At 32.1% G+C, this 27,269-nt stretch overlaps 2 protein-coding genes across 3 annotated transcripts; both read right to left on the reverse strand.

Moving 5' to 3' along the window:
- Window positions 1–15,471: 15,471 nt before the first annotated feature.
- On the reverse strand, window positions 15,472–17,273 carry LOC109807524 (outer envelope pore protein 24, chloroplastic-like). Of its 2 annotated transcripts, XM_020370068.3 has the most exons (3): window positions 16,816–17,267; window positions 15,692–16,051; window positions 15,472–15,595 (listed from the first exon to the last, which is right to left on the reverse strand). In XM_020370068.3, the coding sequence occupies exons 1-3, from the start codon at window positions 17,008–17,010 to the stop codon at window positions 15,515–15,517; spliced, it is 636 nt and encodes a 211-aa protein (XP_020225657.1). In that variant the 5' UTR covers window positions 17,011–17,267; the 3' UTR covers window positions 15,472–15,514. The 2 variants fall into 2 exon arrangements, with proteins under 2 accessions (XP_020225657.1, XP_082919849.1); XM_083063723.1 differs by having other exon boundaries at window positions 15,472–16,051; window positions 16,816–17,273.
- Window positions 17,274–24,080: 6,807 nt separating this feature from the next.
- On the reverse strand, window positions 24,081–26,271 carry LOC109788729 (outer envelope pore protein 24, chloroplastic). Its single transcript, XM_083063739.1, has 3 exons — window positions 26,013–26,271; window positions 25,584–25,943; window positions 24,081–24,434 (listed from the first exon to the last, which is right to left on the reverse strand). Exons 1-3 carry the CDS (start codon window positions 26,211–26,213, stop codon window positions 24,354–24,356), a joined length of 642 nt encoding a protein of 213 aa, XP_082919865.1. The 5' UTR covers window positions 26,214–26,271; the 3' UTR covers window positions 24,081–24,353.
- Window positions 26,272–27,269: the final 998 nt, after the last annotated feature.

The following is a 27,269-nucleotide window of genomic DNA, read 5'->3' on the forward strand; positions in this document are numbered from 1 at the left end:
ATAATGAATTAATTCAAATTCAACTTAATTCAATCCACTTATACCCCTACCCCTGTGTAGGTCTCTCCTTCCCCCTCACACTATATATAAAAATTAAAATAATATTTTATTTGTAAACATTTCACTTATTTCACACTTCTACATTTATTTTTATCCGTATTTTGCCTTCTCCCACAATTGTTTCATTTTTTTTATTTGACATTTATTTAAATTTGTATATTCTTATATCATGAAAAAGTGAACTTTACTCTCAAATTACCAACTCTATTATATAATAAATAGTAATTAATATCAAAATAATATATATATTATTTTTAAATTTTAAATATTATCTTTTTACATCATTTTTATATTTATTTTAATATTATTTTTTTACTTTTTATCTATTTAAATATTTCATTTTTCACAAAAAGTTGTGTTGTTGAAGAAAGTCTTTGGTAACAAACCGAGCTTTGTATTTGTTATTGTTGTCATCAATATTTTCTTTTACATGAAAAATCCACTTGCACCTAATTGTTTTCCAATTGGGAGGGAACTCAACAAAAGATCAAGTATTATTATTCATCAACACAATATATTATGAGCAAGTCAAAAAGGATTAGACAAGACATATTTTACTGTTGTTGGTTAAGCAAAAAATATGAAGAACCTGTAGTTTAAAAATTCCTGACTTTGCTTGAGTCTGCGTAGGATGAGTATTAGCAATGGTATTTGTAGGTCTTGGTGTAGATGTGGATGGAGATCTTGCTATAAGAGATGTGGATGAAAGTCTTATTGTAGGAGAAGAATTTGTAAGTAAAACATGTTTTTCTTGAAAAAAAAAATTTCCAGACCAATCAATAAGACGAATTAGTATAAGATGATCTATAAGACAATTAATTATCTTGACATTAAATCTAACATATGAAACACTCCATCTATAAGACATATATTTTGAATCTATATCATTTATGAAGTTTGATAACTAAATCAATCTTTGTTCACATGATTCTTGAACAAATTGAAGTGAAATAGCTTATTTGATACTCACAAATAATGAAAGGAACAAAAGACATGTTTTACATTAAAAAAAGAAGAAAGGATTCCTTAAATCATGGAATTTCTCAAAAAAAGTTGTTTTAAACTGACACACACATGACTCCACTTGTTTGGTACCTAAAAGATGATAATTAACTTCTTTGATCAAACAAGTTACAATTTGGTAAAACACATTTAATGCAAGCAATCAATATACCAATGGACACTTCTCTACACAAGAAACAAAAATGAAGAAAAAAGAAACAAGTTTGTGAGAGGCGCTCAAGTATTTGCAACAATTACCGTCACTAAAGCACCTATTAAGGAAGCTTGAAGATTGAAAAAGATGTAAGAGTGAACACATTGTAAAAACTTATTCATTCTTTCTATCAATAAGTTGTGTACTTAAAAGTTGTTGTATCATATCTTGAAAGCAAGACGAAACAACATAGTTATCTTACCCAACTTTAACTTAGTGTTATTGCTTTAAACTTGGAAATGTTTAACTGTAAAAAAAAATACTTGGTTGATTGAAGCTTGAAGAGACTTTGTGCTCAAATAATACTTGGTTGTTTGAAGCCTTAAGAGACTTTGTGTTCATAAGAATACTTAGGTAGTTGCTTGAAGAAGTAAAAAAATACTGAGATTGAATCAGAAGTGACTTATAAAAGAATACTTATATTTATGTAAAAGATAGTGGAACTTGATCAGATTAATCAAGAACTAAACGTAGTTTCAATAATTAAAACAAACTAGTGGAAGCTTGGTGGATTATTTCGCTGGAATCTCTCCAGCCAATCTACCTCTAGTTGTTGGTTCATATTACCAAGAGCCTGAGCCATCGCTTGCAAAGCATCAGCGATTGCACGGTCGTTCCTACCTCCTGCCATTACTTTTCTGATCACCAGAAAAGTTAACAATTATACTATAAGTAAACAATAAACTTAATCAATCATAACACTAGCATATCAACAAATTCCACAATCAATCATTCCATCAATTATCTACCAAAAAAGCATAGTAGACTCATAACTCACGGCCGATTGGATCGACCTGCTCTGATACCACTAAATGTGACACCCTTACTACCCCAACATATATATTGTAATAATAAAAACTTATAAATAAATTTTTCAATTTCGGTAAAAGGGTTCACATGAGAATCTTAAAAATTATCCTTCAATAACCACAATAACAAAAATGAAACGCAAGAGTTTTCAAATTATTTTCAAAAATAACATTTACAATAAAAACCTATGTTCTAAAAAATTCTTTGCCCCGATGTCACAATATCAGAGCATCCCGACAATTCAACCGTTGGCATTCTAGATACCACTCGTAGCCAGATCTTCCTCACCTAAAATATCCACAAATCGCACGGTGAGAAAAGAAAACATCTATATATATAACACATAAGAAAACACAATATCTTATCTCATTATAACTTAATATTCATAAATATTTCAACATATCGTATTTCAATCAATCATGCATCGTCATCACGTCATAATTCTCAATCACCCAAATCATCACAAATCTTGCACTTCACACTATGTCAAGGTCACGCTACCCATTTAACAATCTCTGGCCGTGCTCACTGTGAGGACCCCTTTTTCTTTTCCTTCCCGACTCATTCCAGCTCTCATTTTTTTTCTCATTTTCCCTTTTACTCACTCTCACTCTCTCCTTCATCTTGCTACTGACTTTCTCTCCCTGTGGTGACCTCAAATTGAAGGTGCTAATCAAGCTTAGGCAAGAGTTAGTTGCGGATTTCCTCATTTCTCCGTTCGCTTTCAAGTTCTCTTTTTCTTCAATCTCCGTGGACCCGAAGCTCGGATTTTCTTCAGTCCGAGGTAAGGGAAGCTAGTTTTTCTTAGTAGATTTTGTGGGAAATGAGTTCTTAAACTCATGATGTGGTTGATCCCTTGAAGATTGATGGCTGTATGTGATGAAAATGGTTTTTTTTGGGTTTTGATGAAAAATTTGGGGTTTTTGGTGATTCTTGGTTGCATGTTGGAAACAATTTGGTTTTCATGTTGTTGGATGAAAATAGGGTGGTTTGGGTGGAATGCATGTGCTTGGATTTCTTGTTTTTGCAGGATGGTTATTTAACAATGGTGGGAGGGATTGGGTTTACTGTCATAGGCGCTGAGCGCTTTGGGGGCAGAGAGCTAGAGGAGCACTTCTGGAGGCAAAGCGCTGAGCGCCTTGGTTCTTTCAGAATTGGACGTTGCAGTCTTCCTGAAAGTTGTAGCCTTGGATGTTAGCTTTCCAATGGCGCTGGAATCACTCAAAAAGGAGTTTTAGAACTCTAGATATGGTTGTTTTAGTGAAGAGAGGTTGAGCTGTCAACTTTGTTTATAGCTGCTGCGGTTTTTATCATTTTTAACAAGGTAGATGAAGGAATTTGGACTTGGTGTCTTAATGAGAGTTGTAGGAAATTTGACTATCTTTCATATGAGATAAGGATGAGCATGGTAGGAGTAGTATAACTCCCGATGCGCTGTTTGTTGTGATGGTTTCCATTTCACATTTAGTAATTTGGTTAAGTTGAAAGTTGTTTTAGGTGCTTAGGTGTACTCTTGTTGTTTGGGTGAGTAATTGGACAAGATAGATGAGTTGTAAATAAGATGGTTGGGTCGTGTTAGGTGTATGTTGCTATAAGATGCTTAGATGTGCTGTAAGACGATAGGTTGTGCTGATTAATGTTGCCAATGCTGTGTGATGAAAAGTGTTGTGCGGTATGTTGTTAATGATGTAACGCTGAGTTGTGCTATGTGATGCTAATGCTAAACTTTATTATTTGAGTCGAGCTGAATTATAGGCTGATCATTGTTGAATTTTGCTGTGATTGCTGAGCTGAGATGTAATTGATAAATAAGTTGTGCTGACTAGTTGTAAATGTTGAAAGATGATGTTAAGCTGTAATAGATGTGTCTTGCTATGCTGAGCTGGGCTGTTATTGATAATTTTAAATGCTGATTTATAATATGGCTATGCTCAAGAATGATGAGCTGAGTTATGAGTAGTAAGCTGTGTTGAGTACTACTTGGCTGTGCTGTATGCTGATTTTGTTGTGCTGTTTATTGCTGAGCTATATGCTGTGTTTAGCCACTATTGTGGTGCTGTTATAGCCGCTATGTCGGTGCTGTTAGCCACTATTGTGGTGCTGTAATAACCGCTAGCTGGTGCTGATGTGTGCCTATTTGAGAGGCCATTATAACCACTTGAGGTGGTGCTGTTGCTGCTGCTGAGCAGTGCTGATGTTGCCGCTAGGCGGTGCTGTTATAACCACTTGAGGTGGTGTTGTTGTTGCTGTTCTACAGCGTTGATGTAGCCACATCGTGGTGCTGGTATTGATGCGTGATATAAGCTGTGCAGATAAGCTGATACTCATAATGATGAAATCTAATTACATTGCTATGTATCTATTTGTATGCTGATTTTTAATTACACTAGCTTACCCTTTTGCTGTTTTCCATGGTGTTTGGACTGCGATGATCATACTGTGTATGGGAGCAGAACAGGAATAGGTGGGCGTCTAGTGGTGAGTCTCCGGCGGACCGTGGAGTTGTTTTGCTTGTGTGGATATTTTGCTGGTAGCTACTTGGGATAGTAGCATTTGGTTGTAATTTTCTTTGGTACACTTTAACCCTAGTCAGACTAGAACTTTATATATTTATATATTCTAGATCCTATATTTATATACTTGTTCTATCTGTCTGGAGTTTCTAGTGTGCGATGCCGTGTGTAGTGACTAGCCGGGTCGTTACACTCACCCCTGATATAACACTGTGCCAAGGTCACGTTATCCTTATCCCAGGGCCGTGCTCACCCCTGACATGTTAACCAAGGTCACGATACCCATTTAACAATCTCAGGCCATGCTCACCCCTGATATAACACTGTGCCAAGGTCACGTTATCCCTATCCCAAGGCCGTGCTCACCCCTGACATGTTAACCAAGGTCACGATACCCACGTAACAATCCAGAGCCGTGCTCACCCCTGATATAACACTGTGCCAAGGTCACGCTACCCCTAACCTAGGGTCGTGCTCACCCCTGACATGTTAACCAAGGTCACGATACTCACGTAACAATCTCGGGCCGTGCTCACCCCTGGTCATAGGTGTGAAGAACCACAATCACATCTCATTCACATTCCACACAACATCTCATAATTCAATTCCATACGCACATCTCAAGCAATTCACATCTAAGTCATCAATTTTTATCAAGTAATATAGCAATAATATTCATAAATTAATATAATAATCAATTTTAATACAATCTTAACATAAACGATAAAATTTTCAATTATTCCAAAACCTAACTCACAAGCACTTTTCTACAGTTTCGTTCTTCTTCCCAGGTCATCATTCTTACAAATTAAATATGTATTTCTAATCCTCAACACATACAGAATCTAATGGGATCATTAATTTCTCAAACAGAAATATTCTAATTTTTCCAAAACTTAGCTTACAGGCACTTTTCTATAATTTCGTTCTCTCTCCCAGATCATCATTCTTACAAATTATTGGCATATTTATAACCCTCATCACATACAGAATCTAATGGGATCATCCATTCCTCAAACAGAAATCATCCAACTTTTCACAACCTAACTTACAGACACTTTTCTATAATTTCGTTTTCTCTCCCAGAGCATCATTTTTACCAATTAATCATATATCCATGTTCCTAAATACATACATAATCAAATAAGACCAATAATTCTTCAAACAGAAATAATTATAAAATTAGGGTTCTTCCTCTACCTAATTTCCTCATGTAACTCTACATATAAATAATTTCCTTTTCCCCCGTACCTGGATAAGAAGAAGCTGAATCTAGATATGTAGAAGCTGAATCTACACTAGATCTGGTTGATCTCCCTCGCTGGGTTCCCCTCGGTCTGAAACAGAAAATAGAAAAAAGAAGAGAGAGAGCAGAAGAAAAGAAATTAGAAATGAGAGGTGTGCTTTTTGGGAGTGGCAAACAGCTCTATATATAGGCATTCTGCGCCGGAACGGCCCGTTCCAAATCCGGAACGGCCCGTTCTGGACCCTTAAACCATGGCTAAAAATCACATCCAGAACGGCCCGTTCCAAAACCAGAACGGCCCGTTCTGGTGTGCATTAATTACACCCAACGATCATAATTTTGGGAATGCCCCGTTCCAAGCCCGTTCCCATTTAGGGTTAATGGCATATTTAATAGTCCGGAACGGCCCGTTCCATCTTGAGAACGGCCCGTTCTGGGCTATTACCTCACATACAATTTGGTAGTTTGGAACGACCCGTTCCAATTCCGGAACAGTCCGTTCCAAGCTACTAAATCACATACCTTTTGGTAGTTTGGAACGGCCCGTTCCAATTCTGGAACAGCCCGTTCCAAGCTACTGAATCACCTTTATCACCTTTATAAAATTACCAAAATACCCTCAATTAAAATAAATAAATAAAAAGTGAAATAAAAACTGGGGTGTTACACTCAACTATCCAATCTCATACTTATATTATTTTTGGATTCTTATCATTTTGGTATATCCGGACCGTTATAAATATATAATAATTATATTACTAATAATAATTATATTATATTTAATTAATCTTTATTTATATATACTTACTTTTATAATATAACAATCTACTTATTTCTATTTAAAATTAATTTTATGATATAATTTAAATTATTTATTATAAATTTAAAAGTTTAAGTAATATTATAAATTTAAAAGTTTAAGTAATATTATAAATTTAAATTATTTATTATAAATTTAAAAGTTTAAGTAATAAATTTAAAATGAGAAGGGTTATAATAACACTGGTATAACTTTTACTAAGTATTACACCGCTCAATAAATTTATATTAAATGTGAATTTTGTAAATTCAACCGATAGATTGAAAGTTTATATCACTTTATATGTTTATATCAATTTTTGTTAAAATTGAACAACAACTTAAAAGTAATCAAAGTGCTCATATTTTATTTGAAATGTATATATTACGTCAATTTTGTTTTACAAGAATGAAGTATCAAATTATCTTGAATTCATATAAGATTCTGTATATATGATCTAAGAGTAAACAACTTTCAATCGAACGGTTGAATTTATAAAATTCACATTTAATATAAAGTTATTGAGCGATGTAATACTTAGTAAAAGTTACACCGATGTTATTATAACCCTTCTCTTTTAAAATATTATTTTTATAAATTAAATTTTAACATTTTAAATAAATTATTAATTAACTTAATATATTTATTCATCTTAAATCTAAGATATAAAATTCAAAAAATGTATTTATCCTTGTTTAATTTTCTAATTATCAACCGTTAACAAAATACTAATTTAAAATTTAAAAATAAAAATTTATTTAAAAATAAAGTTATCATAAGTTAGAAATATATATTAAAAATATGGATCAAAATAAATAAGAAATTTTAAAATTCATATACTCTAATTAAAAAATTGCCTAAAAATCCAATCGTAAAAAAAAACCCCTAAATATTTTTTCATATAAATAACTATTGGTATTAATTATGTAGGAGTGCATATAAATATTTTTTTATTATAAATTAATATCTTGCTCTTACAAAAAAAAAAAATGGGATTGATACTCAACAACAATATTATCATCACTTTTAAGCAATTGATAAATTTTTTTGTTTTACTTAGAGACCGAATAGAATTTTGTTGCTAATTTTGATTAATATTTCGCAACCAAATAGAATTCTGTTGCTAATTTTAACTAATAAATAGCGACCGAATAGAATTACATCGCTAATTGTAACTAATATAATTTAGCAATCGAATTTAATTTTGACGCTAAAAAAATCAAAATTTATGATTTAGAGACCAATTTAATTCTGTCACTAATTTTAACTAATATTTAGCGACCGAATTTAATTTCGTTGCTAAAAAATCAAAATTTCTGAATTAGCGATCGAATTAAATTCCGTCGCTAAATTTAACTACTATTTAGCGACGGAATAAAAAAATCAAAATTTCTAATTTAGTGACCAAATTCAATTCTGTCGCTAAATTTAACTACTATTTAACGACCGAATTCAATTTCGTCGCTAATTTTAACTAATATTTAGCGACCAAATTAAATTCCGTCGCTAAAAAAATCAAAATTTCTAATTTAGCGGCCTAATTTAATTCCGTCGCTAAATTTAACTACTATTTAGCGTCTGAATTCAATTCCATCGCTAATTTTAACTAATATTTAGCGACCAAATTAAATTTCGTCGCTAAAAAAAGTCAAAATTTATAATTTAGCGACCGAAATAGCGACCGAATTCAATTCCGTCACTAAATTTAACTACTATTTAGCGACCGAATTCAAATCCGTCGCTAAAAGAATCAAAATTTCTAATTTAGCGACCGAATTCAATTCTGTCACTAAATTTAACTACTATTTAGCGACCAAATTCAATTCCGTCGCTAATTTTAACTAATATTTAGCGACCAAATTAAAATCTGTCGCTAAAAAAGTTAAAATTTATAATTTAGCGACCGAAATAGCGACCGAATTCAATTCCGTCACTAAATTTAACTACTATTTAGCGACCGAATTCAATTCTGTCGCTAAAAAAAATCAAAATTTATAATTTAGCGACCCATAACGACCGAATTCATATTTGTTGCTAAATTTAACCACTATTTAGAGACCGAATTCAATTTCGTCGCTAATTTTAACTAATATTTAGCGACCAAATTAAATTTCATCGCTAAAAAAATCAAAATTTCTAATTTAGCGACCGAATTCAATTCCGTCGCTAAATTTAACTACTATTTAGCGACTGAATTCAATTTCATCGCTAATTTTAACTAATATTTAGCGACCAAATTAAATTCCGTCGCTAAAAAAAGTCAAAATTTATAATTTAGCGACCGAAATAGCGATCGAATTTAATTCCGTCCCTAAATTTAACTACTATTTAGCGACCGAATTCAATTTCGTCGCTAAAAGAATCAAAATTTCTAATTTAGCGACCGAATTCAATTCCGTCACTAAATTTAACTACTATTTAGCAACCGAATTCAATTCCGTCGCTAATTTTAACTAATATTTAGCAACCAAATTAAATTCCATCGTTAAAAAAGTCAAAATTTATAATTTAGCAACCGAAATAGCGACCGAATTCAATTTCGTCACTAAATTTAACTACTATTTAGCGACCAAATTCAATTCTGTTGCTAATTTTAACTACTATTTAGCGACCGAATTAAATTTTGTCACTAAAAAAAATCAAAATTTATAATTTAGCGACCGAAATAGCGACCGAATTCAATTATATTGCTAAATTTAACCACTATTTAGCGACCGAATTCAATTTTGTCTCTAAATTTAACTAATATTTAGCGACCAAATTAAATTCCGTCGCTAAAAAAATCAAATTTTATAATTTAGCAACCGAAATAGCGACCAAATTTAATTCCGTTGCTAAAAAAAATCAAAATTTAAAATTTAGCGACCGAATTTAATTCCGTTGCTAAAAAATCAAAATTTCTTATTTAGCGACCGATTTTCTAGCGACGACTTATTTTGGTCGCTAAACCGGTCGCTAAATCGGTCGCTATTTTGATTATTCATAATCGGTCGCTAAATCAGTCGCTAAATAGCGATTGATAAATTTCGGTCGCTAATTTTAGTCGCTATTTTGCAATTTTCTAGTAGCGAAAAACACCTTGTATTATTCCTTGTTATTTCTGTATGCATTCCTAAAGTTAAGATGTTACTTCATTGTTTTAAAAAAGTGTGTTTTTTTATTGACACCATTCAACCCCCTTTCAATATTTATTTTTTTCTTCACATTCTAATAAAGGAATGATAGAGGGATAGGTAGAAGGTTGAGAGATGGTGGGTTGTTTGGTGAAAAAGGGACATGAATGGAAATTTATATTTATTAAAGAGGACATGATTAGAGATGTATATATGACATTTGAACTAAGACATTTATATCCTTTGTGTTGTGGAGAATGACCCAAATACACACTTTGCAGATCAAAATTGGAATTTGTGATCATTAGTCTTAAAAATGTAAAATAGGTGCAACCAAAGATTCTGAGACTCTTGTAATAAGGTATTGTATTGTAAAGAGCATGAAAGGGTGAAGTAAGAGAATGGAGTGTTGTAGTGAGAATCTGATTGATGAGATACTCAACTTGTGTAAAACTATGATCCCAATATTTGTAAGGGATAGATGCATCAGCAAGGAAGGTCAATCTCATATCTACAAATTGTTTGTGTTTCCTTTCAAGAGAATCATTTTGATTTGAAGTATGAGGACATGTTAATCAGTGTTGAATTACCATTTTAACAAGGTTGTATGTAGAAAATGGTTGACATTCTCTTCCCCAATCACTTTGGATAACTTTTAGTTGACTTGAGAATTGAGTTTGCACCACCTTCGAAAACAATTTGAAAGCTACAAGTACCTTGTGACTTATGTTTAAGGAAATAAATCCGAGTATATTGAGTGTGAACATCAACAAATGTTAGATAATATGGGTAGCCATTGGTGGAAAGATGCGTGATGGTCCCAAACATCACTAAGAACAAGTTCAAAGGCATTATTATACATAGTAGTAGATGATGGAGCATGTATTCTATGTGCTTTACCCAAGCAACAATCACTACAAAAATCAAGAATTGATTTATTATGAAATGGAATATTACACATTTGTAACACTGCCTTGACTGCATTGGAATTAGCATGACCTGAACGATTATGCCATGTACAAAAAGAACTGGAATTAGAAATCACAACATTATTCACAATTACAGAATGATTAAAAGATGCGTTATTGTGTGAGGGAATATTCTTGAAGGTGTAGAGAGACCATCAACACCAACTGAACCTTGAAGTAACACTTGCTTAGACACCTATGATTTCACAAAACAACAGTTTGAATGAAACTAAAAATAAACATTACTATCATGAAAAAATTTGGAAACTGACACCAGGTTTTTTAACATAACACTTGCCTCAAGTAACACTTGCTTAGACACTTGTGATTTCACAAAACAACAATTTGAATGAAACTCGAAATAAACATTATTATCTCGAGCAAATTTTTGGAAACTGGCACCAGGTTTTTGGTAATGGATGGTACAAGCAATAATTTGTTGAGAAAGAGTGATGTGTAGGTGGGTGGGTGATAGGGAGACACAAACTTAGAGGTACCAATAGAGGTTATAGAGAGACCTTGACCGTTTCCCATGTGAATTAACCTGATTAGGTCCTATGTAATAGTTGCTTTGAATCAAGTTGTGTGGATCTGACATCATATGATGCGAAGCTCCGAAGTTAGGATACCAAGCCTAAGTATCAACATGTTGAGGTACTTGAAATTCTTAAGTAACTTGAGGTTGCTGGGTTGCAACAAAGGCTCAAGGTTGTTGCATTTGTGAAGACATAACAGTGGTGGAATCTTGAACTTGTGTATTGCTTTGATTCACATGAGAAACAAAAGGTTGAATATACGCTTCATCAAATCGATTCCAGCAATTAAAACCATACTTATAGCATATTGTACTATGTGCCTCTTTATGTTTTAAATAAATTAAAATAAATAAAACAAATCATGTAGTTTATAATTGCATGATTATTTAAAGGGGATAAAAAAATTGAGACGAAAAAGATATTTTTTTTTAGATCTATAAGTAAAATAAAAGAATATAAAATGGTCTATATAAAAATGGAAATATTCAATACAACCGAATTTTAAAATATATAATTAAAGATATAAATAAAAATTAATATTACATTAAAAATCAAATAACACTTATTTTGAGTTTTTTCTTTTGAACACGTATGAGAAATTTCCTTTTGTACATTAACCGGGGCTGTATAATTATAAAGTTTTCCTCAAAGATAGGTTTAAAAATTAACTATGTCTGGTTTATTAAATTTAGTGTTGTCCCTTTCTCTCATTGTGCATGGAGGATAATTCCTAGTTAGAAGGATGATTACCTCCATTATGGGAATAGACGAATAGTACGTTCTGTATGATCGTGTCATTACTCCATTAGATTGTCAATTCTTACCTATACTTGAGTTTAATAGCCAAATATTTGAAAACTATTTGACCAATCAAGTTGGCCCAAATCTATAAGAAAGATCTATATTAACTAAGCTTCTTCCATTTTATTTTTATCATCTTAGAGTCCTATATTAATAAAGACATTTATATAATGAGAATAGTTTTTCTTTTTAATGTTTTCAATTATATGAAATCATACCTTGTAAAGTGATTTCTTAGTTAACATTGAGATTGAGCTTCTGCTATATTGCTCTCATCTCGCCTAAAAATAAAAGATCGATCCACGCTTCTTCTGAGATGAGGGCAAAAACAAAATGATTTAATGCGCAACCTAATAAACATTATTACAATAAGAGAATTCCGATATGGCATCTTAAAAATAATTAAACACATGCATCATTTCTTACACATTCTCACCGTTCATATTATGAGCATCTTGATATAAACATGCCAATTATTTGATGCCCTTGTGGGCAAAAGAAGCTTCCCATCAAATAGCACCATTCACTCACATGTTATGCTTTTGACTATTGATGAGTTTGAGTCCCATGAAGCCTCATGTCATGTACTTTGTGACATCGAAGTACTTGCAACACATGGGAATTACTAACTTTAACAATGAAATATACATAACTTCATATCTAGCTGTCCAAACTAGTGCGTGATATGTTTATGTTTTGTCGAATGAATGGCATATTAAAGAAGGATGCAGTATTCTCACAATCTAGCAACCATAATTGAATATTTATATTTTCATAATGTTGTGCATGAGTCATGTTTAGAATGGACATGTTGATGTTGGAGTGTAAACGCATTGGACCAAAGTGTTGTAGATTGAACTTAAACAGCCTATATCTTAAGTTACATACCAATTAGATTGAAAATGCGAAACGAAACCCTCATAATTTATATATATTTGATGTAACATTATTTTTAATAAATAATCATATAGCTGCTATGCTCCTACAGACATAAGTATAATGTCAAACTTCATTAATTTGTTGTTCGTGTGTAAGTGCTAATTCCATTCTTTTGGAAATCGATTGCTATTTGCCTATTGCTAACACATGATAATACTAAAAACTTTCATGTAACTTTTCTCATCTTTAGCTAGTGATCACAACAATACATACTTCATGCATATACTTGCTTTCCTTGTTCAGAATCGTATATATTACAATAGAACATAGGCAAATTAATTCAGTTCAGATCCACGTAATTATTGTCGCTCTTAGCTATACTTGGCATTGTCCACTTCATCATTATTTAATTTCTGCAGGAAAAAAAGCGCTTGTCATATTTAACTTTCAGAACAAGCAGGTTGAGGCAAAAGTAATCAATCCCCTTTACTATGACATACTTGCACTATTGTGTAACAAATTTTTACGACACTTTGTAAAGAGTCTAGATTCGTGTACTTACGGTATAAAATAATTTATTTGGGTTCATAAATATTTAAATTTAATGACACTAGGAAGAAACTAGCTAGGACAACCCCAAGCGTGTAGTTTAGCGGTAAGGGTTGATCCACGCTTAAGTAAGGTCAGGGGTTCGAATTTTGTCTTGTGTATGCAGTCGCGTTAAATCTTGGGGCCAGCTATCCCACCCTTTTAGGTGCCTCCAACGTAACGAGGAGATTAGTCACTGCTATCGGCAGTGAATACTCCAGGAACGAACAAAAAAAAAAAAAAAGCTAACTAGAACAATTTGTTCAAATTTTTAAATTACAAAAATTTCCTTAAATCCAATTTATAAAGACAAATATATTTCATTAGTGCTCATAAATATTTAAAATATTTTTATTTTGGTACGAAAACAGTCATGGGCAGCTCCCATGAATAAAATGATGGCCAATGCTTTGGCAATCTTTGGCCAACTGCTTTTTCTTTTATTATTTATTACTTTTACTTTTATTTTCCCTTCGAGTGCTTTGTTTTTACTTTGTTTTTTTTTTTTTTTTACAATCATAGTTCCTAACACCTGTCGAGCTTTTTTTTAAATTTCTCTTGGATTCAGTAACAACCTATTCCGGCATAAAAAAAATTATTATTAGACCCTACCAAGTCCAAATTGTAATATTTTTTTTTATATACATACACTTTATTTCATGCTTACCATGACAGTGGATAACTGATCAATTTGACTCAAATATTCTTTCCGCATGATGATTCAAGTATTTGAAAAATAATAATTTAAAATAAACTCTTAATTAGCATTACAAAGAAAGTTAACCAAAAATTGTAATTCATTTACCTAGGGTGACAAACTAGTAATTTCTCTTGCAATAAGTTATATTGTTGAGTTCAAAAATTTGATCCTCCCCCCTTTGTTATATATAATAACTAATACAATTAGAGACCGTTTAAATACAAGTTAAAAGTGATTTTTAAAGTTTTTCTATTAAAAATAAAAAATATTTTTCATAGAAAGTCTGAAAAGTGTTTCTAAAATTATATCGAAACATTCTTTTAATCTTTTATACTATCTTAGCACACTACTATATGTAGCTTTGAAAAATGGCACTGGCACGAGCACGACAATATGTTTCATACTTTCATGTTATCAGTGACATACAACTCACTGTGCAGTTTGGGGCGCACAAACTATAGTTCGACTTGCCATTAAATTTATTTATTCTGTTTCCAGAAAAGCTTTTTTTTTTTTTTTTTCCAAATGCCAAGATATTGTTCGAATATGCAAAATAAAGTGATCAACATATGTTGCAAACTTCAAGCTTACAATGAAATAATGCAGCTCCTGATATAACAAGATATCGTAGGGAAAGAAATAAACAAAATATGATGTTTTGATAAGGGTAAAAAAAAAAAAAACTGTTTCAAACCTGAAAATTATAGTTTCTATTTAAAAAAAAAATTAAATAAGAGAGGTTTTATAAAAGTTAAGTGTGTAAGATCATTTTATTTTATTTTATAGAAACCATTCCCATATAGTCAACACGCTCAAATTGAGTAGGACTATAGTGAATTTAAGATTAATGGTTAAAATAAAATAATTCTATGTTAGTTATAATTTATAAGCTAAGTAAATAACTAATTCTTTAAGATACTAAAATCTATTTACAGAGTTAGTCTTTTTTAATAAATATTTACATATAAATCAGAATTGAAATTCTAATATATATTTAAAAAGATAATAAAATTATCTGTCAACTATATTATATTTTATTAGTATGAAAAATCTTTAAAATACACTTTTTTAAACACATTCTTTTTAGTTAATTAAAATTTATTAAAAAAATACACTTTGGTGTGTCTCATTCCATATTTAACATCTCCTCTAATTTTGTAATTTTTAATAAATTAAAACTAATAAAAAATGTATTAAGAGAAGTGTGTTCACCACTCCTTCTTATCATATTCAAAGACGAAATATGCCCTAAAATCAATCAATTGAAATAACATATTAGAAGCAACTACATTTCCAAATTCCAAGTGGTTTCAACACTAAGTTTGGGAGCTTTTAATTCCTCATCCAATTCTAGAGATGCTGCAATCTGGAAGACAGGACTTAAAGTTAAACAACGTGTGTGAAGAAACAAAAGGATGTTGTTACTCATAAAAAACAGAATATAAAGATCACATGTATTAACCTTGAAGCAACCATTGTGTTTGGAATCCCGTGCCCATTCAAGGCCCAAAACCTTGCTGAATGTCTGGTACGAGGCCTTCAACGTGTCATCACCGAAGACCCTCCTCGAAACGGAAAAGTCCCACGTGTTCTTAGCCACGTCATAGGAAGGTTCAAACGTTGTCAACCCCTTATGAACATAAGTGTACTTCAACTTGCAGATTCTCGAGTCAAAGGCGTAATTAACAGAGACCTTGTTCGCAGGAGCGAACTCAAAGGTTCCGTCCAAAACGGTCTTGTTCTCGCTCCTGCTGTGTTCGTACGTCAAATTCAAGGGTCTCTCCCCAACCCTCACCGTCTTCATAAACTTAAACCCAAAGTTCTACAACCAACAAACCAAAACGGTTTAATTAACAACTAATATCTCGTTAGTGAGATATATCTATTGTTAAAATAATGTAACTGGGAGGGATCTTTAATATTTGTATCTTTTTTTTTTTGTTAGTTTGGAAGAAGAGCTCAGGGCATGTCAATGTCTCAAACCTAGGATGTATCAATGGTATTGCAATAACCAAACATTAGAACAACCATAGACGTATAAAATTTTCTTTAAACACTTAAAAATAGAAAATAAAATAAATTGAATTTTTTTTATAATTAAAATAAATTTATGTTGTCTAACATTTTGAAATATCTCAAAATTATATACAACAACTTATACATTGAATATTTAGATTTTAATTTCTATGTATGGATAGTGTATAAAAAAATTACATATTCAATCAATCAATAAAAAATTATATTATGTATGATTTTTAAATAATATTTATAAAAATTAATAAAATTATTGTATATGATAATTCCTAATTAAAGAAATTTTTGGAGAAAATTATCCATAACTTGTATAAAAAAAAAAGAAGTTATAAGCTAAATCTGTTTATATGTATAAATTAATATATAGAAACTTTTATATATTAATTTTTCAAAGTTTATTTTTAATTTATGTATAAAATAATTTATTTTTATTTTTTTCTCTTAAAAGTAGTTTCACAATCGTACCATACTACAATATTCTATTTTCTCTAATTTTAATATTACAGAAACAAATGTTACTATATATGAATAATTTTGTCAAAGTGAGGGTACCTTCTTGGGAACGTTGTAATCGACAACGAAAGAGTCGGGTTTGTGGACGGAGAGAACAAAGCCGGTTAAACTTGGACAGTGTACGAACGTTGTTACGGAAGCACCGACCTTAACGTCGCCGGCTTTGACGGCGAAAGTGGCGGCCGCGCCGGCCCTTTTGTTGTCGTCGTAGGAGCCCTTCAAAGTAGCCTCCATGGATGCAATAGCCAAGAGTAAAAGTTCTTCAAATGCGGAATAAATCTAGCTACTTAATTATATATTCACATACCCTTTTTCTTTTTTCTTATCTCTTTCTTTACTCGCCTTTTACTTTTTCTTTCTTTTCTTTTCTCCATATGCATGTAACTCATGCTGCCATTGGTGTAGCTAGCCCAGATATAATATATCTGTTATGTATGTATAATTTATACCATATTTACATGGTTGTGTTAAATACCGAGATACATCTTTTTTTTTTTTGTTCGTCCTGTTCGTCTCTGGAGTATCTACCACCGATAACAGTAACTAATCTCCTCGCTACGTTAGAAGCACCTCAAAAGGTGAGATAGTTGACCCCAACATCTGATATATATATATATATATATATATATATATATATATATATATATATATATATATATATATATATATATATATATATATATATATATATTCACTTGATATTTGAACAAGTTTATTTATATTTACTTTATTTAATAACTCAGATTTTATATCAAAATTTAATTATTTAATTAAAAATTCATAATATATTAATTAAATATATAAAATTTAAAAAATTTAAAATTATTTAATATCTTATTTCATTAATTTAAACTAACAAATAATCATAAAAATATTTTATTTATTATGCATTTGTATGCATATATATAATTATATTTGAACTGTCACGTGTTTTATGTTTTATGGTATATAATTTACTTTTTTAGATACAGCTACAATAGAAAATTTTCTTACAAGCTTTTCTTAGTTATATTTGTTTTTTCAAGTGAAAATAGTGTACAATACAAGAGGGGGTTGGTAGAACAAAGAGGGACTAATAAAAAATTTGGATGCCTTAGGCAATCTATGGTGCACCAAATCGGCTTGTCGCCTTACCAAAGATATTCTATAGTTTGAACTATCCTCTATCAAGTGTCTACAATTAATGCATAAGTATTAGACCAAATTTTGTGTGATCTTGACGTGTGTTATATAGACCCATTTGCAACTTTCTTGTAGTTTGTTTTAATTATTGCCAATGGGATGTTTAAAGGGCATAACCACTGCAACAATTGGAGCAGTGCTAAAGCCTCCCCCTTATGAAATGGAAAAGTTTCAATACGCCACCTGGTGAGCGCAGAGTCATAGCCCCCTGAGCATTACGGATGCAGATTCCAATTCCCATCTTACATTTTATAGTTAATTCCCATCAGAGGTGGGATCTATGATTCTTGAGGCTTACATGTCGTTCTGTTATCCTGACCACTTGCTCTCTTGCTTTCTCCCAATCGATTAAAGTTTCTCTTGCCCTCATGCACACCTAGGTTGGATTGAAATTCTTCCTTTCCTAAATCATCTCATTTCAGCTTCTTCAAATGCTCCAAAGTGTTACTACAACAGCTTGCTCCCCTTCTCTCCAAGCAGCTTACACGTAGCAAAAACAAGTTCATAAATCCCTTCTCTCTTGCCATTAAGGACTGGACCAACTTTTGTAGGTTTCCTTGTTACCAACAACCCAAAACCTTTGGACACAAGGAACAGGTGCCAACAATTTTCAAGATCTCTATCACACAACACACAAGTATTCTCACACTGAACTCCTCTACTTTGTAGTTGTGACTTGTGACCATGTTGGTAAGCACTCTTTGCATGCACCCCAAGCAAAGACACGTACCTTTGGGGGCACCTCAAGCTCCAAAATATTCTTTTGGTCGCTTCCCACCCTTGATGCATTTGTGCGTGTCACTTTGTGAGTACCTGTGATGCACCCATTAGATATGTGTATTAGATACGATACATATCTGATACGATGATATGATTATTTTAAAATATATAGAATAAGATACATATAAAATTTGTGTCATTATATATATCAATATTCATGTAATATAATAAATATGTATTTATAATTTTGATCAAAATTCATAAATAATTTTACAAATTTAAATGAAAAACATATTTATTGTACATTACTAAAAATAAATAAATTATAAATAATTTGATTATAAATTACTTTTTTATTATTTATAAATAGAAATAATATTATTAATTTCATTTCTTTTTTAAAATTTTTTATACTTTTTACGTTAAACATGTTTATATATCTTATTTAACTATAATAGATATTTTATAATTTTTTAAAAATTTAAATATTTTATTAATATATATCATCAATAAATATCGATTAAGTATCTAAAAATATCATAATTAAATAAAATTTTTATAATATTTTTAAAGGTTATAATACTTCACCGACACACATTATTGAGTATTGTATCGGATATGAATATATAAAGTAAATTGAACTATCCGTTTAAATCGTTACGGTATACAATCCTCTCTACTAAACCTCCATGTTAACTAATCCTAGCTTCCTGTGTGCACAAGTGGGATTTTGAGAATCACAGCTCCATCACTTTCATTCAACAACGAAGCGATTATCTCCTAATTAGTGCAAACCAACTCCTGATTGATGAGTTTGCTTACGCGCCAATCTACATTTCCCACCCATTTGGTTGACTACACATACGTGCCTTCCTACTCCTGCAGCCACGAATTGCCCCAAATAGGAACACTACCTCCATCACCTATGTGCCATCGGGACCCCTCCTTCACCAGTACTTGGGAATGCTAGATGTTATATGCTAAGTAAAACTTGGATCATATGGCCTACAGTTACCTCCTCTGGGGAAATATTTAGCTTTGAGAACTCTTGTTATAATAGCATCAGGGTCAGTTGTCAAATGTCAACTTCCATCATTGTTTCCCTAGCATGACAAAATTAAAATCATAGATGTCACGAAATTCTACTCCTCCTACCTACCTCCTTTTTCATTGTAAGTTTCTTACATCTTAGCCACCTTATGTCTCTATCTATTCTTTGATCCATGCCCCACCAAAATGAATTTAGCATCCATTCTAGCTCCTCCACCAATGTTTGAGGTAGCAAAAGCGCATTCATGCAGTACGAATAAATGGTTTTTCTTAGTTATATTGTTAACCAATCATAAGTCATTGTTTGTATTATTATATAACTTTTAAGATAATTATTATGAAAATCAATAAATTTATTGTATATGTAAATTGTGATTAAATGATAATGACATTTATATGGTTCTTGTTCTTTTGAAAGTGTTAAGAGTATTTTGATGTTGTTCAAATAATGTGAGACTTGTTCTTTTGAAATATCATGCATATAAAATTAAAGTTCATAATACTTAAAACAAAACATAAATAAAAAGTCAATGAGACGAAGTGTTTAAAGTTTTAAATCATCTAAAATTAAAGCTTAAAGTAATTAAAGTAGTAAGTAACTAAAAAACTAGACGTTGAAATTCAATCTTTATCCTGCTGACCACTTATGGTGTACTAGTACACAAAGTGATGGTTTTTTCTTTGTTCATCAACATTTAGTTGGGCCCGCTAACCATCAAAGAACAAAACCATACAAGTAAAAAAAATAACAGAATAACAAAAATTGTTGCCGCAAACAATAAAGAAGAGAGAGAGAGGAAAAGAAAGAAAAAAATAATAAAAGATGGGAACAGGAAAGAAAAAAGAAAAAAGAAACTCGTTAAGTGGTGGTATTTTAATTTTTTGTAAATCGCTCAGCGGTTTTGTGCCTGCTCTAGGTGAAACGCTACGCTGAGGTTACTGTAAACGACCGCTATTGACAACATAGAATGCTATTAGTTCACTTTTCACACGCTAGAATCCATTGTGCTCACCAAAAAATGCAATTGCATGATTTGTCATACTGGTGAACAATCCAACTCAGAATGATGGCCAATGATTCAAATTAATGTGATTATTGATGTCTTATTTGTCATTAAATTAAATTGGCTTGTTAAGTCTAACTTTCTTTTTTTTTTTTAATGTATTCCAGTAATTGGCCTTAGTTCATGAATCATAAATATTGGCACCTTCATGATTGGGTGGAGCAATTGTGATTATTTTTTCAAGTAATTTTTTTTAGTGCATGTCGTATTTCAAGAACAAAAATGAACGATTACTATTTTTCACCATTTTATTTACTTTTGCTGAAATCTTCTGCAAGTGTTCTGTTGCAAAAGAGAATTATAGATAGAATTAGAAAGTGATATTTAGACCCTTTATATAGGTGATTGAGTCTTATCGATGATTGGAGTATCTTCTTGGGTAGTTATCATTAAGCAAGAATATGTTATAACAGCTAGCTAGATAAGTAACAAAATATGATAAGGTAGTTATGTGATAACCGCTGTGTAGATAAGCAGTTGGTATAGTGTAAATCCGAGATATTAAGAAGAGGTTTTATAATATCGGGGGTGCTTGATAACTGCCCTATGAGCCTGAACCTGAGCCTGAGCCTGAGCCTGGCTGGTTCCGCCTAGGGTGGGCCAAAAGTTAGAGACCCGATCCATACCCATATTAATCGAATGGAAAAACAGACTATTGGGTGATTTCAGACGCTTGATTTGGATTGAATGAGTATAAGAAAAGTGGCTTATACAGTTATCACAAATGGTTGCAGTTTCAGATTTTATTTTCCACAGAATATCAAACCGAATCAAACCTTTGAAAATAATAAACTTGTTTACTACAAACCATAAAGAAACCATGTGAGTGTTGCTATAATTAAATGTTGAGTGTATTAGGTTTTGGACTCTCTTCCTATATGAAAAATAGGTTTAAATTGTATAAATTCAATATCTCTCTTAACTAAGTGAGGAGATGTCAGATTAGGATAGAGAGAGTAATTCAATTTAAAAGAAGAAAACAACAAAATACAAAGCGAAGAGAAGAGAGAAAGTTACAAGTCGCATATCCACCGGATAATGTTTGTTGAATTGTAACTAGAAATTCGTTCACTATTAGATCAAAATGATTTTTGGACAATAGGTTCTTACGATATGGAGTTTCATATTCAACGGTTGAATTATCGAAAGGAAAGTTAAAATGGGAGAAAAATGTCTTGTAATAACAACTCTGTTTTGGAGTTTTTTTTCGTCTTCTTATTTCTCAATTATAAGCGGTTGTACTTAGTTTTGCTTTGACTAATTGTAAGTACTCTTTAATGTGTTTTTTGAAAACTCTCTTGTACCTTTTGTTATACGTTTGAAATACCTATTCTTGTTCTATTTTATTAGTGTTAGATTCTTACAAGCAGGAAATTTAATTTCTGTTGCGTTATTATTCTTTTCAAAATTTTTGTTATTGTGTCGGATTTTCTCCCATCAGAGTGTTGTGTGAGATTGGTGTGCTATGTGTCATAGGCTCTTGTCACACCAATTTCACAATGATGCTGTATTATTTTTTAAAACAATAAAAAGCTTTTGGCATCCAACTGTCAAAATAAATCTAAGATTTTATATATTATAATATTAGTTACGATATACACTTACAAAAATGATGCATAGATGGACAAGTTATTCAATTGTTGCAAGTTACATATGTCGAAGAGATGCCACAACACAGGAGGAATGTTTTTTGTGAGCGATTCACAATTAGAGAAGGAGAAAGAACATGATTGAAAAAAGTAATCATAATGCACCTTATCCGCTACAACCCACCTAAGTATTCATCACACCCGTTATATTGGAACCTGACAAAGCTGAGAGTTTAAATGGTTGGAATCAATTCAACATATTTTTGTCACGGTTTATACCGGATTAAAAATTTTAAGACCGAATCCAACCATACACACTTGATGATCACCCCTAGACCGAATCCAAACATACCCACACAATGATCACCCCTACTTTCGCCCATTGACCCCCTGTGGGCTACTTAAACAACCAACTCGGCTGAATACTATTTGAAATTGGACCTACAAACGAAATATATCCAAAGACTAAGCATTACATAGTTAAATAATGAAGCTAATTAATTCAAGATATTCGGGATTTGGGGCATTTGATGATATTGGTATTTTATGTCATTATGTTGGCATAGAACGTGAGTTTATGAATTAAGCGGTTCAAACTTTTATCATACTCATTGAAACATGCTCTATTTACGTAAGTTCAAATGAAGACAATCATTCATATGTAGTATCTTTTAATGCAAGTCTTTTCTTCCTTCCAACTCTAGTATGATATAGGAGCAGTTTTATAGAACTTTAACTATATTGATTTTTCTGGTATGATTTGAAAAGTTTTTGACAAATTCAGTTAAAATTTTTAATTGGTTTCTTTCCATGCTGGTGTTAACGCAGAGACTTTTAGGGGTCATTCACGACTAGTGTAGCAACTTAGCTATTTAAGCTATTTAGTCTTCTACGAGTAGAAGACTAAGACGTTGGAATCTTAGATCTTCTCTATCAAAGAAGTGGTTAATGTTGGTTATTTTGGTCTATTTTTCACCTTATTCAGCCAGATAGATATGGAAACAACTTGTTGCCATTTCTTGGTTGATCTTTTGCTCCTCACCCACCCTGCCCTCAGGACGATAACACTACAGTGTCTCTCATGTCAAGCATAGACCACATGAGAACAAGCACCACCCTCGAACCTCTCTTGTCAAGCATAGACCACATGAGAACAAGCACCACCCTCGAACGCAGAGGCCATAGAGCAAGAGAAGCTTGTCAATTCATCCATGTGCAGGTGTAAATGAATAGTAGAACATGAATATACAGTGCTTGGAAGTGTAACAAGCCATAATATCAACAAAAATCTCCCCCACAGAACTCCAACCAGGCCCCATGCCCGTGACATGGCTTAAATAAATAAATAAAAAGTTTTAACTTATGGTTTGAATTCCAGAATCGTTTTAGACACAGCCCAGTTATGATTTTACCAAATATGTTTTCGGCAATAAACCTGCCAAACATGTTACCAGTGATGCAACTCACTCTGCAGTTTTGGGTGCACAAACTATAGCGCAATATGCTACTAAATTTATTTATATTTTGTTCCAAGAAAAGCCTTTGTCAAATGCTAGCATACAGTTTGAATATGCAAAATTATGTGATCCAAATATGCTGTCTATTGCTAACTTAAAATGAAACAATACAGCTCCAGATAGAACAAGATATCCTTCAACCATTCTCAGCCATGGAAAAAGGAGAGATCGAACAGAAAAGCTATATAAAATAACTTTTATGAGAATATAGGGGGCCATTCTATAGGCAAGCGCGATTACAGTTTTTTTTTAATGTGAGGTAAATTCAAGAATAGTTTAAAAATCAAATGGGATGTTGTTGGTGGACAACGAATGCCAGAGTTGCTCATAACATTATCCAAACACTTTCAAGTATATAATATTCAAAGGCAAAATATGCCCAATGGTGACAGAAAAAACCTTCAAAACTTGACAGTAAACCTATCAAGTAATTGAAACAATGTATTGGAATGAAGCTACATCTCAAAATTCCATGAGGTCTCAGCAACAACTTTGGGAGCTTTCAATTCTTCAGCCAAGTTAACAGATGCTACGATCTGAAAGACAAAGCTTAAAGTTAGACAATCTGAACAAAAAGATGTTACTCAGGAATAACTTAATATATTGGGGTGCGGGGAGTCAACCAATTTGATTAAATTAATGAAGGAAAAAACTATAGCAGAATCCTCAAAACTCAAAAGTAAAACCTCCATTGATTAAGTTTCTAATAGAAGAACAGACAAGGCATCTAGAAGTCATTATGCACAGTTCTAACTTCTGACATATATCCAAGTCTGTAAAATATATTTTGAAGATACAGAGAGAAAGAAATGCCACAGCACTGACCAGTAACCTGTAGTACGCCCAACATATAACTAATTTAAGTTAACGAATGTAAGAAATGAAGGTACAAAGGAAAAATCAAGACTACCGATGACAATTGACAACTTTGTGGTAAGGTCAAATGAGAATGAAGATAGATATCAGTACCCATTGCAACCCCTCTTTAACAAATTCTTATCCAATTATATTATATATCATATGAGCTTACATAAATAATCTAATACAGCCTTTACTTTGATATAATTATGATTATATCTTCAAGCAGCAATTTGCACAACACATATGCAAAATTTCCAGCTTATGCTGAAACAGATTATACATTACACAGCACATGCAAATTCATCATTCAAAATCAGTTCAAGCAACACACAAGAACATGAAGGGAAAAAAACTATTATGCATCACGCTCATCGCCTAATCCATATCTCGGACTCTTGTTTTTCCACGATGTCTCAACCATGCCGGAATCTCAAGGATTCAGGCCTCAACATCAATACACTTCAGGCGAGTGAGCAGTCAACCACTTGGGACATGACACCATTCCATTTCAAAATGAGAAATGTTAGCGACACTCATTCTAACACTCCATAATTGATTGAAAATCACAACTTGTAGTGGATCTTACCACTAAATCAGGAGAGACTCATTAAATAAGACATTTGTGATTTCTAAAGAGAGAGTGTCGCTAGCATTCCTCTATCAGAACTGGCATCCACATTCATTTTGGACAAATCAAAAACCAATCAATGAACTCTACCAGAGAGAGACAGGCTAAACTCAAAACATCAAAATTGTGAAACAAAAAACCACAAGTCAACCCAGCAACACAACATTGAAATCCATTGTGAATCAATTGATTTCACCTTGAAGCCAGCAGGGTGTTTGGACATCCGCGACCACTCAAGGCCCAAAACCCTGGTGGATGTCTGGTAAGTGGCCCTCAACGTGTCATCACCATAGACCCTCTGGGAAACCGCAAAGTCCCACGTGTTCTTAGCCACGTCATAGGTGGGTTCAAACGTGGTCAACCCCTTGTGAACATAAGTGTACTTCAACTTGCAGTTTCCCGAGTCAAGAGCATAATTGGCCGAAAACTTGTTCGCAGGATCGTACACAAAGGTTCCATCCAAAACGGTGCGGTTGTCACTGAAGTTGTGGGCGTAAGTCAAATTCAACGGCCTCTCCCTAACCCTAACCGTGTTCATGAACTGAAAACGAAAGTCCTGCAAAAAAAAAAAAAGATTTTTAGGATTAATCTGAGTAAGTAACCAAGTGGGTATTTGGGAAGGTACCTTTTTGGGGACGTTGTAGTCGACGATGAAGGAACCGGGCTTCTCGACGGCGAGAGACAAACCGGTGAGGCTGGGGCCGTTAATGAAGGTGGCTTCCGTTACGGAGGCTCTGAACTTGACGTCGCCGGCGTTGACGGCGGCGGTGGCAAGTGCACCGCCGTTTTTGTCGAGGTCGTACTTGCCCTTGAGAGTAGCCTTCATTGCAATTGCCGAAAGACAAAACAAGTTACAAGTGTAGAGTGGTGCCAAAGGTCTTTAAAATGAGGAATATTAATATATCATCAAATAAATCCTCACGCTATTGCACCAAGCCACCAACCAAACCAACACCCACACATTTTTTTTTTTTATTCTTATATGGGCCCTTCTGCTATTAACAATTGGCCCGTTTTCAGTTTTCTATTTTTTCTACGTTAATACATCTTTAATATATTCTTTTTATAAATATTTTTATATTTTTTAATTTCTTGACTTTGCCAACTTTTTTTTCCAAGCCCTCATATCCCTTTCACATCCACCTCCTTACTACATTTTTTAATATTTCAAAACTACCAAAATTTTATAATTGTAATTTTTTTCTAAAGTTTGGAATTTTATGATTTTCAAGCATCTAATTTTTGTAATATTTATTTTAGTGTTCTGAGAAATTTTTTTGAAAGAATATTTTCATGATTATAGAAAAATGGTTTTTGAAACACTAAAAAAACGTACTTTTTAAATTTTTTTTCGGAAGTATGAGAAAAAAAAATCTAAGATCAATGAAATAACTTAAAAATATAGTATTAATTGTATACTTTATAAGCATACGTATTCACAAAAAATTTACTGTAATATTTCCTTTTTAAGTGTCAAATTATCTGTTATGTATAAGTCATGTTAAATAAATTAAAAATATATAATAAAACAAAATAGTGAACAATTAAGATAAAGTGAAAAAATTAGGATTCAAATAATGATTAACCTGAAAGTGGAAAAATAAAATTTAAAAAATACAAAGATGATTTATATAAAAAAAGTGCAAAATGAGGTATTTGTCTTGATTGATTTTCTTTTTAAAGATAAAAAAGATTACAAAGATAATTGCAATGAGAAAATTAATAAAAAAAATATTTTAATTATTTTTTTTAAAACAAGTATAAAAAATAAAACAAAGGAAAGGGTATTTATATAAAAGAGGTGATATAAGAGCTTTTTTAATTTGTATTTCCATCTAGATTTTTGTATTCTTTTTTATAAAATTTATAAAATTACTCCTTT

The sequence above is a fragment of the Cajanus cajan genome, chromosome 9 (genome assembly GCF_000230855.2).
Source record: "Cajanus cajan strain Asha chromosome 9, NIPB_CcT2T_4, whole genome shotgun sequence".
Taxonomy (NCBI): domain Eukaryota; kingdom Viridiplantae; phylum Streptophyta; class Magnoliopsida; order Fabales; family Fabaceae; genus Cajanus; species Cajanus cajan.

Bases quoted from the DNA above. Each gene is read 5' to 3' on its own strand.
- LOC109788729 (XM_083063739.1), bottom strand. From the start codon at position 26,213: ATGAAGGCTACTCTCAAGGGCAAGTACGACCTCGACAAAAACGGCGGT. The intron at 25,944-26,012 runs GTACCTTCCCAA...TTTTTTTTGCAG, and splicing joins ACTACAACGTCCCCAAAAAG to GACTTTCGTTTTCAGTTCAT. The intron at 24,435-25,583 runs GTGAAATCAATT...TTTGTCTTTCAG, and splicing joins AACACCCTGCTGGCTTCAAG to ATCGTAGCATCTGTTAACTT.
- LOC109807524 (XM_083063723.1), bottom strand. From the start codon at position 17,010: ATGGAGGCTACTTTGAAGGGCTCCTACGACGACAACAAAAGGGCCGGC. The intron at 16,052-16,815 runs GTACCCTCACTT...TGTTGGTTGTAG, and splicing joins ATTACAACGTTCCCAAGAAG to AACTTTGGGTTTAAGTTTAT.